We start from the raw sequence: 13,561 nt of genomic DNA, 5'->3' as shown, positions 1-13,561 counted from the left end.
ATACGCAGAAGCCACTTTCAATGGAGGATGGAGCCCTCGGTGTCTACCAGGTCAATGAAGAGGCCGGGAGAAACAAAGCCATGAAGGGAAGCAATTCAGAGTTCCCACAAAACCAGGGCACGAGTGAACACACCACCTTTGTTACTCTGGCCTATCAAACACTTCTGGTGTTAAGAGCCATACACTGCAAGGAAAAAACATTTCTTTGGTGAAAGTAGTTAGGCAACTATGAAAAGGTAAAAAATGAGTCCCACAGACATTTTTCCATATCACTATCAGTAGAAAGCACAATGTCTTGTGCAAAAAGCCATAAAACAATATATGTGGTATGTACAAATACTATAAGCTATATGCCTGTGTGGTTAAATGTTAGCTAGGTTTATAAAATGGATTCGTGTGCATGGCTCTATTTTCTAGCTCTGTCTGCTAAGAGAACCTAGCACCATAACACCCTAGTAGCAACTAGTACACTGACCACTGAGATCTTAATTTCTCATACCATTCTCCAATAAAATAAACCAGAGCTCATTGGAGAAATGACTGATTCCAGGACTGAGCAGGGAATGTGTAAGATAAACATGGATCATTCTGTAGTGTCACAAATGGACACACACGAAAGACACTGTAAGAGCTGACACTGGTCAAAGCTGGAACCATCTGAGCAAGAGAATGTTAGTATTTTATACAGTATTATGTTGTATTTTAAACGAAATATCCCCAAGTCCATACTGATATAAACAAATTATTTGACAAATAAATAGAGAAGAGACATAGCTCCCATATAGGACAATTTCCAACAAATTATATAAATACTCTCCACTCAGGGAGGTAGAGCTTAATACCCAGAGTCTTAGCTGTCGTCTATACTAAGTGACTTGCCTCCAAAGAGTAACTGTGGAAAGAAGGAAAATGTAACTTTATGATGGAGATTGGCAAACCCTGCCTTAGCCACAGTCATCATCAGTGACAAGTCATGATGACAACATGTAACCTTCAAATAATATAATAAGAATGGCATATTACTGCTGTGGTTTTCCTCCTCTAAAACCATAATCCCAGTAAAACCATGAGGAAATACCAGACAAACTCCAATGGAGGGACCTTCTACAAAATAACAGAGGAGCACTCCTCAAAACTGGGAAGATCATCCAAAACAAGGCAAGTCTGTGATACTTAGAGCCAAGAGGAGCTTTATGTGACATGCCAACTAAATGTAATATGGTGTCCTGACTGGCAAAGGGAACAGCAACCACAGACACCTGGAGACAGGAGCAAGGGTGGTGTGTTTGAGGAATGGGGCTGGCTACTGTGAGCAAGCACAACAGTGGTTCTTGATTGAGGCCGTATTTTGGAATCAGGAAGGAACCAAGATGCCCTTCAGCGGACAAATGGATAAGGAAGATGTGGTCCATATACACTATGGAGTATTATGCCTCCATCAGAAAGGACGAATACCCAACTTCTGTAGCAACATGGACGGGACTGGAAGAGATTATGCTGAGTGAAATAAGTCAAGAGAGAGTCAATTATCATATGGTTTCACTTATTTGTGGAGCATAACAAATAGTGTGGAGGACATGGGGAGTTAGAGAAGAGAAGGGAGTTGGGGGAAATTGGAAGGGGAGGTGAACCATGAGAGACTATGGACTCTGAAAAACAATCTGAGGGTTTTGAAGGGGCGGGGGGTGGGAGGTCGGGGTACCAGGTGGTGGGTATTATAGCAGGCACGGATTGCATGGAGCACTGGGTGTGGTGCAAAAATAATAAATACTGTTATGCTGAAAATAAATAAAAAATAAATTAAAAAAAATAATAAATAAAATAAAATAAGGGGCACCTGGGTGGCTCAGGGGGTTAAAGCCTCTGCCTTCAGCTCAGGTCATGATTTCAGGATCCTGGGATGGAGCCCCGCATCGGGCTCTCTGCTCAGCAGGAAGCCTGCTTCCACCTCTCTCTCTGCCTGCCTCTCTGCCTACTTGTGATCGCTCTCTCTGTTAAATAAATAAATAAATCTTAAAAAATAAAAATAAAAATAAAGTAAAATACCAGCAACCAGAACTCACCAACAGATGACTGACTTAGGTAGCCTGAACTGAAAATGAATTAATTACAGTTAAAAGGTCACGTGGCTTATCTGTATAACATGAGGATAAGAGCAAGACAGGAAAAAAAAATACAAACTACGATTCTTTTACATTATGAAAACCAAGAAAAATTGAACAATAGGATTATTTCAGGGGTTCACAGATGTTAAATTTAAAAAAGGAAAGGTATCATAAATACAAAACTTGGCATAGTGTCTACCTCTTGGCTGGGGCATTGGAGGATCTTAAGAAGTGCAAGGATTCTTCCCAAACTGAATGACAGGGACACATATAAACATTCACTACTCTTTAGACAACATATCATGGTATAATTCAAAATTTGAAAACACTGAAGCAGTTAACCAGAATTTTGGTCCACTAGTGGTCCCGTGACCATGGCGACAGATTATCCTACTGTGCCCTCCACTGTTGTGAGCCATATTTTAAGAAAGACAACACTAAATCAATCCAGGAGAAGTGGCACCACAACTTAAAAGGGCGATCTGAGAAAGGTCTTCAGGTATAGGGAGCACTGTACGTGAAAGAAGAACCGGACTTAGTCCTTGTGTTCTGGAACCCCAGTAAATTTAGAACAACAGATTTCTGTTACAGAGAAGCAGGCTTATGCTCAACAAAAAAATTAGAGATTGCTGTCATGGGATGAGCAGTTTCAAGGTTTGGTTAACCTTTTCCACACTGACATTGTTTAAATAGAGGCTAGATGGCTATGTAGGAAATCACCAAAAGATTCATGCTTTAAAATTAGTCTGGATGACTTCAGTAGTTAGACAATTATACTTATGTCCAAGCACAGTGTATAAAGACATGTGCTAAATACAGTATTAAAATATCATCAGTTCCACTCACAATTGCACACAGTGGGCTGCGGTCAGAATCCAAGTAGGGTTGAGGATGGTCTCTCCACACTGGTGACTGCCTAGGAACCTCACGCCCACTGCCAGCAGTGGGGGCAGGCTTCGTCCCCCTCTACAATTCTTCTCGAAAGCCACTGGAGACTAAATGGAGGGATGCCACAGATGCCTACAGCAAAGAAGAGGAAACTAATGACCCATCAAACTGAAATAGTGAAACACACACAACTCTTCCAGTGGCTTGCAAAGCCAACAGAAGTAATTCGGAAATATCAGATGAGCTTTATAAAGATACTGACTCCTAAGACCCCATGTCTGAGGAATTGGATTTTAAATGCTTGCCAAGGTGACTCTGCTAAGCAATTGGGTTTTTAGTTATTGGTCCACAGAATAATAGTTATTCATTTAATAAATATTTTAGTACTTGGTACTGCTAGGCACTGTTCTAGATATTGGTGTTCTAGGTATCAGTGATCTATCAGTGAACAGAACAGACAAAAATCTTGGCCCTCGTGAAACTTATATTCTAGTAAGAAATTTTTGTTAGTTAACAGAGCATGCAAGTTCTTCATTATATGTCTTTGTTCCCTCTCTCTCATGGTATGAAACCATTCACCAAATCTTCAAACATGCCAAATAAACTAAGACATCCAAATGCCTTTCTCTTGTCTGTAATATCGCTGGACTTAGCTCAAGCACTCTTGTCTCTACAAAGCCTCCTCTGATTTCCCCATAAGACGTTTTCCCCTATTACCGTTGCCTGTACCACTTTCTATTACAACCCACAACTATATACAATACATGTTTATAGAACAATTGAAAGATCATAATTTTTGACCAGATACTTCAGATTACAAGTTAAAATTTGCCAGTGTGGGGGGCGCCTGGGTGGCTCAGTGGGTTAAAGCCGCTGCCTTCGGCTCAGGTCATGATCCCAGGGTCCTGGGATCAAGCCCCACATCGGGCTCTCTGCTCAGCAGGGAGCCTGCTTCTTCCTCTCTCTCTGCCTGCCTCTCTGCCTACTTGTGATCTCTGCCTGTCAAAGAAATAAATAAAATCTTTAAAAAAAAAAAATTTGCCAGTGTGTGCTAAAATGAAACAAAACAAAAACTTCGGTTTTCTCCCATTGCCCAAAATTACATCATATTAAATACGAAGCGTAGGAAAATATTTTAAATATTAAGTTTGCACAGGTATGGATGAAGACAAAGGATTGTTCTCTGTACCCTTCTTCCGGTCAAGAGCCTATTTCTTCTTCCTGCCATTTATGACTCTGTATGCTAACCCAAACAAGATTCTGGAATTTTTATGGATCTAAAATTCATTCTTCTTCACTGGAGTTATATCAATATAAAATGAGGCTTTCTAAAGAAGAAAGAGTAAACAGATAGTAATCACATGACCATCAACTCACCACACAGAATAGCTTTTGCAGAAGACAGGGGATTGACTCGGGGGCGGGGGGGGGTGATGTTGATCCAACGTGGTTTAAAGAGTATAGAGGAAACATTTCTTCAGTTGAAAATATTTAAAGTAGTTTTTACCAGTTGACCCTACTTGCTTACCCTGGGGTCAATCATATAACCACTCTAATGTTGATTTCACTAATACTACCTTTCCAATGCTAAATGCCAGATCCCATAGATGTGATTTATTGTATCAGACTCTTAAGCACTTTTTCCTTCCTTGGCTTCATGGAATCATTTTCTTGATCTCCTCAATACATCTATGACCATCTCTTCTCAATTCTAGAATTTTTTTCAAGATCCCATCCTTCAGCGAAAAATATTCCACAAGGTGCTGTTTACAACCCTATTACTATTCATTTGCTTATTTATGACTTCCACATTTCTCTCTTCAATCTAAGTCTATTTTTCTGAATTCTTGAGCTAGGACGGCTAGATCTCTGCATCTGGGTCTCCCACAAGCTCATAAAAATACACTTGTCTCAAATGGAAACAAGTGATTTCAACAGCGAACATGGTCTTGTTATGCTTCTCTGTATCTTTAGTAGCTCTACCATCCATCTTTCCTGTCAAGCTCTAGTCCTAAAAATTATGCTGGGGTTTTTCTCCTTTGTATATTACCTTTGCCACAATATATCTAACCAGGGAACAGATCTCGAATACATTCTTATAGTGACTTCTTCACTAGTCTCCTTGAATATAAATTTATCCCTAATCTCTATCTCTATCTTCCACATTACTACCAATGTTTGGATTCTGGCTTCACCTCTTGGCAGCTATGCATCTTTGAGAAAAGCTACTCAACCTCTTTGAACCTCCTGTCTGTCATCTGTGAAAAGGAGAGCGATATATAAAACTCTTATGCTTGTAAGGAGAAATCAAAGTTATAATGCATGAGAGATGTTTAGTTGATAGAACTGGTAGTTATATCAAAGTTATAATGCATGAGAGATGTTTAGTTGGTAGAAAGCAAGTAATCGATAAACGTTAGGTAGCTATTTTAGCACTCTGGTACCTAAAAGTGAATGCCCTGAATCCCATACAATATAACTCTTGCCTTTTCTATCACTCCCTCCAAAGTCTGAGTAGTATCCAATAATTTGCAGCTTTTCGTACAACGTTCTCTTCCACGGCAGGGTCTCTGCAGAGGATGTTCCTTTTGTCTAAGTAAAGGCTGCTTTGTTTTCTAGAATGACTAGAAAAACTATTAGTCCTTCAAAACCCTGAAACACCCCAAAAAAGGAGTTGGTCAATGTCATTTCTGAATTACATTCTCTCATCTAAATTACCCTCTTTCCATACAAGGTGCTTGGAGTCTCTTTTGATCATTTAATGGATGATGTAGTTTCTTGGCTTCACCTGAGGTTCTTGTGAAAGCCCAGGTTCCAGGACCCCATCACAATCTACCGAATCTAAAACTTCAGGGGTGGGCATAGGAAACTGCATTTTTATTTTGCCACCAAGGTGATTCAAGTACCCTAATTTCAGGTACACATAACTAAGTGATCTTCTGTATAACTATTATCACAGGTAAAAAATCACTACTGTGCAAGTGCTTATACTCACGTGAGAGCAAAAAGTTAAATCTAGCCTTGAAGCCCTGGAAGGTATTTTCACCATCACTTTTACAGTGAATCTCCAATATGTTATTAGGACTGAATACTGGAGTAAAGTTCAAAATCCCACAAAATTTAGCTGTCAGTTTTAGGGATGTTTGATTTATAATTTTTTTTTAAATCAGAAAACAGAGGTAAAACATTATCCAATTAATTTTTCCCAGCAATTCTGGTTTTCTTTAATTTTGGTTTGTAGGTATACCTTTCCATTTCATGTGAGAATTGCATATTTATTTCAAGATAATTATGCATTGTAATTTTATCTTACAGAAGAGCACTCTACAGATAGGGTAAAGACATCTGATTTTTAGTATGCATAGAAACTCCAACTGATTAATGTACACACTGAGAAGAGGTGAGTAAAAATCCAACACGTGGTATTCCTCTTTCCAAACAGAACATGGCTCCACTTCAGGTGAATAAGCACCACCGGCAATCCGCTTCACCCAGAGCGCACCCTAAAAGCTCCCGTTCTGCTGGATGAGGGGACTCTGTCTCTACTCACCTGGCTTGAAGATGCAAACAAACATTCCCAACCCACCTGCATTCCCGAACCACACCAACACTTAGCTAAGGGACAGACAATAGGTATTAAGAAAACGGCTGTCCATCTGGAAGATCATTTTTTAGATTCAGTAAATCTATAGGTCAGAAATGAAAGTGTACTTGCAATTTTAGGTCCAAAAATGAACTTTAAAGACTGAAGTAGTAATTATAGCTTAGGTTGCTTCTTTTAGTTACTTTTCTTAGACTTAAAAATATCACCAATTGAAGAGATTTACACACAAAGGAGTTAGAAAATTTACCTTCAATAACTGCCAAAAATGTACTCAGTGTCGCGGTGGGAAAAGTTCACCTTCTAAATATTCTGAAACATTCCTGGACATAAAAATATCACCAATTGAAGAGATTTACACAGAAAGGAGTTAAAAAATTTACCTTCGATAACTGCCAAATATGTACTCAGTGTCACAGTGGGAAAAGTTCACCTTCCAAATATTCTGAAACATTCTCTGCATTTTGCATGTTCCTATTAAAAATCTCACTGGTGAATCCGTTGTTGGTTCGTGGGTTAAAGCTAAGGTTTTCTGACACATGAGTTTCCAGCATAAGAAATCCTCATTCCCGTTTGACTCTGTGGCACCCAAGGAAGACAGTAAGTGTTGCAAACATTCTCATATTTTTCAGATGGAACATTACCCACCTAATTCGTGCTCCTCTTCAGGATCACCGTAAGTCACAACCACATCATAAACACAGTTTTGGCTAAATTCAGTGATAAAGTCCTCAAATTCCAATTGTACAAATTGGAAACATAACCAGAGAATTGGTCAAGGAACAGATGCAATAAACTTTAAAAGCTTCCCTCTGCACATGAAAAGGTCCTCAGTTACCCCCTCCTATTCCACTGATAGAATAAGTCATTGCAGTCTCTTTGGAAAGCAATTTGGCAAGGACTCTGAGGTTAAAAGGTACAATCCCTTTGACACAGAACGTCTACCTCCGGGAACTACATACATCCGCATGTGCCCCAAAACACTGACACAGGGACGTACTAGCATTGTTGGTGTGGACAAAGACTAGAAACCTACCAAGTGATAGTAGGGAACTGGCTTCAGAAATGATGGAGTATCACACAACAGAACTTTATGCAGTTGTTCAGAAGAGCTCTGTGGATTCATCTGGAAAGATCTTTGGGATATTTTTTAAGGAGAAAAAGCACTGTTAAGCAATATAAATACATGCATGTCTGTAAGGGCTCAGCATCTCTCTCTAGGGATACTCGGGATACATAACCAGTGTTTGCCACCAGGAGGCAGGATGGGAGTTAGAGGAGAAGGAGGCATACTTCCGTTGCATTCTCTCTTCAACCGCCGAAACGTTTCAAACAACATATATAGAACCACAGATGTGGCCCATGGAAGTTCCTAGACAGAGTGGCCGTTTGCTAGCCCAGATGAAGCAAGTTCTGCCTAACCAACACAGCTAAGCTCTGGATGAACTGTACAGAGCTTCCTTAGTCGCTTACCGTCATCATGTGTTTCTCTGGAGCATGAATGAAGCAATGACACCTTACACGTGTGGGATACAAGTCAGGATAATCGACAGAGTGAACTGTCCTTCCTTCCACCGGTGCAGCCACACTCCCCCTGCCTGGGCCTCTCGGAAGGTCTGGGAACTTCAAAGTGAAGGGCCAGAGACATTCCCTCTTCCTTCCCTTCACCTCAAATAAAAACGTCAGGGTATTAGATTTGAGATGCCTGCTCCTGAGCTCTTCTGTATGGCAGTAAAGGTCAGCTCCAACCTGCTGCCATGGTTTCCTGTCCTAGAAACAAATGTAACTATGGCCTCATTGGTCTCTGTCAGCAAGGATGGAGGCAACAGACCTCCACAGACCTTACCTTAAAAGGAAAATGGGTCGAAATAGCATTAAGATGGCAGCAGCTTATATGTGTTTTCCTGATATTATCTTACGGGAATTCTCTGTTCTCAGCACACCAAACTATTTAGTGTTTACTTTAATTTTCCCCACACTCTCTGCATCAATGATTTTATATTCCATTCGCTTTCTCAAACTCAATCTCTCATGTCTAAATTCTACTCATCCTTCAGGGCCTGACATAAAGTCCAGTTCTCATAAATTTCCCAAACTCCCACTGAGGTAAGAACTACATTTTCTGAATCACCACAGCACATTTCCTGTACTCCGTCATTTCCTACTTTATGGTACACCTTTAGTTAACGCGTCAGACGACAATTAGAGCAGAGACGGGTTTTACTCTCTATATGTGTAGGGCTTGATAATATCTGGAACCTAGTTGATTCTTAACAAATGATTGGTTGAAAGAATGGTTACTAGGTAAAGAGCAGGCCTGGAGTGTGAAATCATTTACTCAACCAGTCTTATAATCCTTAACACAATACCTAATCTATAACACCCTGTCAGTTTGTGAAGAGATATTTGTCCTTACCACTGGCCTTTGCTGGAGATCAAGTTCTATTATTGGCTCTAGAGACTCTGTATCAAGATACTTAACATATTTCAATTAAAGTTATTCATTATGCTTATAGTTTATAAGATGTATCCCATAAATGACCTGAAATGATCTACTGTCATGAGAGAAAAGAACATTATAAAACAATGTGAAGTTCAGTGTGTATGTTAATACACACAAATTAATACACACTACCTCAAAATGGTAACAGCGCTGATCTCTAGGTGGCAAGATTATTAACGGTTTACATTTTCTTCCATTCACTCATCTCTCTACCAAATTTGGCAAACATGCTCCCACTTTTGTGATGAAAAACAAAAAAGTAGATATTGCCTTGAAAGGAAGTTTTGGAATGTTTGTGAGATCGATGTTATTGAACTTGAGAAGGGAATAGAGAAAGCTCAGGCAGTATGTGGGTCATCAGTTCCTCTCCTTCCACACACACACACACACACCCCTTCTAGAAAGGGACAGTATGGAAGATGTCCTAGGGATAGAAAACTAACTTCAGGTCCCTTTGCCCATCTTTGGTTGCTTAGATACACTAACAAGACAAGTAAAAATAAATGTAACATACGTACTAATAAGCACTCCATTGCTCGATTGTAAAGATATATAGTCATGGTCACATCCAATTTTATTTTGTATGTCTAAGCTTGTAAATTTTACCAGGATAATTTTATTTTCTGGTACTGTTATTCTCCACATACATAAGCTAGATAGGGAAGGCAGAGAAAGTGTAATAAACGGCACTGTTGAGTGGAACAACTAAGATCTAGTATTTGGGCTTTAGCTCATAACTCACCAATAACAAAATTTTATATGTGCTGCTGAAGCGAGCACAACCAATAACAAAATTTTAAAGGCTATTAGAAGATAAAAGGCAAAGGAAATCCTTATGTGAGAATAATTTGATTATGCTCAAATTGCCGGCATTTATCCAACAAATAGAGGGGTTAATTAGAAATCACCAGAAATCACCCTTTAACTTTCATTCAGTTATAAAATACTAGAATTTTCACCTATACATTGAGGAACCCAAGATTCATCTCTTTGTTCTAAGTTAGTAGTCTAATTAAAAATTCATAATGTTCCCCCAGAAGTTGAATTATGCATCATGAATTATGGATTGACCAACAGTACATGTTAAGTCTAACCAGTCACGTCCTCCAAGGTCAGCCTGGGTCACGGTCTCTGTGGTTGCCATGTCATCTCTCTAATTCCCGGTAAGGTCAGCTGTGACCTTTTACTAACATCTTTAGAAACATGTCTAAACATTCTGAAAGTAGTCTTACATGATTTAACACATAATCTTCTATTCTCCTTCATGAATTCACATTATTAAAGAAAAGAAAGCCCAGCAGACCAAAAATCCTTGGTGTCTTCCATGCCTCACATTCATCTGAGTGCAAAGCAATCATGCCTGGAATCGAACACATCAGAACAAACTTCTAAAACCTGACATTCTTTTTCAACCACTTCAGACCTGTTAACAGTCTCACTGCCCTCTAAGTAATAATGTTCAGGATCTCAGCAGTTATCCAACTTTTTAATGTATAGTTTCTAAAGATCAAATGCAATAATTCTTACTAAATATCTCCTCCCTAACCAGAAACTCCCTGCTTTGCTTTTTCTAGTCCATCATTTTGAACATCAATGTAAAAAGAGGCTGCCTAAAATATTATTTTTTTAAAAAATCACTCTTTAGCACTTCAATTTAGAAAACCATAAGCGGTCTAGAATATTATAAAGCTCAAATTTTTTTTTTGGCACTTCAATTGAGAAAGCAGTCCACATCTATCATCATTCTTGAGGTTCATTATACCCCCGTGAAGTGGGCAGGGAGAAAGTACTCCCCCTCCTCAAAATAAGAAAACTGTCAGGATCTTAAAAGATTCATCACATCTTACATGTAATAGGAAATACAGTTTGGGCTTTATGGCTTCAAAGGCAAGTACTTTCTCCCATTCCAAACCTCTACCTCAAAGATAGAAAACAGATTTCAAATCACCTGATTTATTGTTAGCGACTGCTGTGTTAAAAAGGATTCTGAGATCTAGTCAAGCTAAGTGAGAGAGGGGGACCAACAGTAAGCATTGATTTACCTATTCAAATATTTATTGAGCATTATTGTATACCAGGCACTGTTCTAGGCTCTAAGAAATGCAATGTCTCCCATGGGCCTGGAAGGAGGGAGACCACCTGAGTGTCATGTATCTGCCATGTCTGAGAATTTAGCTACCACCTAACAGAATAAAGATAGGCTTGGAGAAACTATAACTCCTTGTTCCTTCTTTGCATTATCTGTTTCTAACTTACCATTAATTAACTCCATCTGGAATTAAACCTTCTACCACTCTCCAGGCTGCTTTGCATAATGCAGGAATCACTAAGTATGCAAAATGATTCCCTATCTTATTACATTCTAAAGCACATTCCCCCCCCACTCGAACATTCTAAAATCAGAAGGATCTTACAGTGGAGTCTTACAGTTCTGTTAGTTCTAACGGAAATGGTTCTTCCAGAAAGAAATTATCTTTGATCAGTCACTCTGAAGCACTGTGAACTTCATGCTACTGAATTTTTCTGCTTGAGGTGTTTCAGACTATACTGGTGGTCTAGACAACAGACCTGCATAAGAATTAGTTTGTGATTCGAACTCTCAGAGAACATTTTTACTGCTCTCTACATCCAGTGTCAAGGTTTGAGGCATGTAACTTTCCACACGGGCAGGACTGTACCTTGTTTAGTCTTACACTGAAGGTATAGTCTTTGGTGTCCTCTCTTTATATGGAAATCTCCTAAACTTGGATATTTTTAATTTCTTTATTGATACATAAAATAGCAATGAATTTTACAACCAGTTTGTTTTAGATGTGCTGAAATACAGCATAAATTCATGCTAATACTGAATTGTGAAATAACTGAAATTCTTATTCATCTCTTGTTGACTCCTGATTTGAGTCCTTACACGCTATTAGGAATCTTAACTATTTAATCTCAACTATATCCTCTAAACTTGAAGCAACTAAAACCTTATAATATCCAAGAAGACATCTAGTGTACATTTATTTAACTCTCCTATAGGTAACCTGAAATTTTTTTTGGGTTGCTTTCCCAGGAGGGTAATTATTCACCTTTTTTTCAAAGTTAAACCTTCCTTATTTGTTGTGTTCTCACGAAACTTCCTTCACATATTTATACATTTCTCTTGACTCCTCTCCCTTACTCTCTTTTCTGCTCATACGTGCAGTTAATTCTAACCCATTCCTCCCCAGAACAAAACAAAACAACACAACAAAACCAAACCCTGCTTTCTTGAAACCTGTCCTACTACCCAAAAGCCACAGTTACATCTTCCTCTTTCCCTTCACTGTTAACTGTCTTTTTCATCAAAAACAATGGCAGCTCCATCCCTCCAACAGGTCAAAAAACCTCATGTTAATCATAAGGCTCTCTCTCTTACAACCCATATTTTCAACTTACTATCAAGGGGCGCCTGGGTGGCTCAGTGGTTTAAGCCTCTGCCTTCGGCTCAGGTGATGATCTCAGGGTCCTGGGATCGAGCCCCACATCGGGCTCTCTGCTTAGCATGGAGCCTGCTTCCCCCTCTCTCTCTGCCTGCCTCTCTGCCTACTTGTGATCTCTCTCTGTCTATCAAATAAATAAATTTTTTCTTTAAAAAAAAAAAATCCTGTGGACCCACCACTCTTCACCACCTCTACTGTTACAAACCTGGTCCCAAGCCACCACGCTTCCTTGGACTATTGCAGTAACTAGTCTTTCAGCTCTTAGCCTTTCCCATCTGATGTTTATTTTCAACACAGCAGCCAAAGTGATCCTTTTTAAATGTGTCAGGTCATGTTCCTCATCTGCTCAACATCCTCCAATGGCCATACATCTTACAGGGAAATCCTACGTCCTTCGTATGACCTGTAAGTTTGATCACGCCAACCGTGACCACTTCTCCCCTCTCACTTAGCTCTAGCACTCTGATCCAACTCTTTCCCAAATATACTAAAAGTTTTCCTCCCTTGCACATGCCGTTCCTTCTGCAAAAAGTGTTCCTTCCTAAGATGACCTGTATGACTCCCTCCCTCACCTTATTCAAGTCTTTGTTCAAATACCATCTTTTTAGTGAGGTTTTCCCTGACCACCGTCTCTAATATTACACTACCATCCCTCTTTCTTTCTGTTTTTCTGCATAGCACTTACCATTTCTTACTATGATTTAATTTTAGTTACTGTAGTTACTTACTATTACTTACTTAATGACTTGTACTATCCCCATTCTCCACTTTCCAACCTGCCCCGCAAAAAAAGTATTTGTGTTTCATTCACTGCTATATTTCTAGCACCTGAAACAGTGCCTACTTGGTGAAGGAAAGATACCAAGTCTTCAACAATCGCTTAGCCAATTATGAATATAGCTCTTAATCCTATAAATCTACTGAATTAGCTGCTAAATTTTGAACTGCCCTATCCAATGGCATTTTATCTGACCTCATTTTTAAAAAGATTTTATTT

At 39.2% G+C, this 13,561-nt stretch overlaps 1 protein-coding gene across 1 annotated transcript in view; it reads right to left on the bottom strand.

Moving 5' to 3' along the window:
- OVCH1 (ovochymase 1) overlaps positions 1-13,561 on the bottom strand; it is a 77,968-nt gene that overhangs the window by 51,992 nt on the left and 12,415 nt on the right. The window contains 8 exon segments of the mRNA XM_044226360.1: positions 2,952-3,042; positions 3,045-3,125; positions 4,371-4,468; positions 5,985-6,117; positions 7,243-7,344; positions 8,076-8,198; positions 8,300-8,440; positions 9,616-9,749. Of these exon segments, the coding sequence (XP_044082295.1) occupies positions 2,952-3,042; positions 3,045-3,125; positions 4,371-4,468; positions 5,985-6,117; positions 7,243-7,344; positions 8,076-8,198; positions 8,300-8,440; positions 9,616-9,749 (903 nt within the window).

This window comes from Neovison vison, chromosome 12 (assembly GCF_020171115.1).
Source record: "Neovison vison isolate M4711 chromosome 12, ASM_NN_V1, whole genome shotgun sequence".
In the NCBI taxonomy this organism is placed as follows: Eukaryota; Metazoa; Chordata; class Mammalia; order Carnivora; family Mustelidae; genus Neogale; species Neogale vison.
Note: the sequence above shows the minus strand (reverse complement) of the source record. Positions and strands in the feature narration are given on the sequence as shown.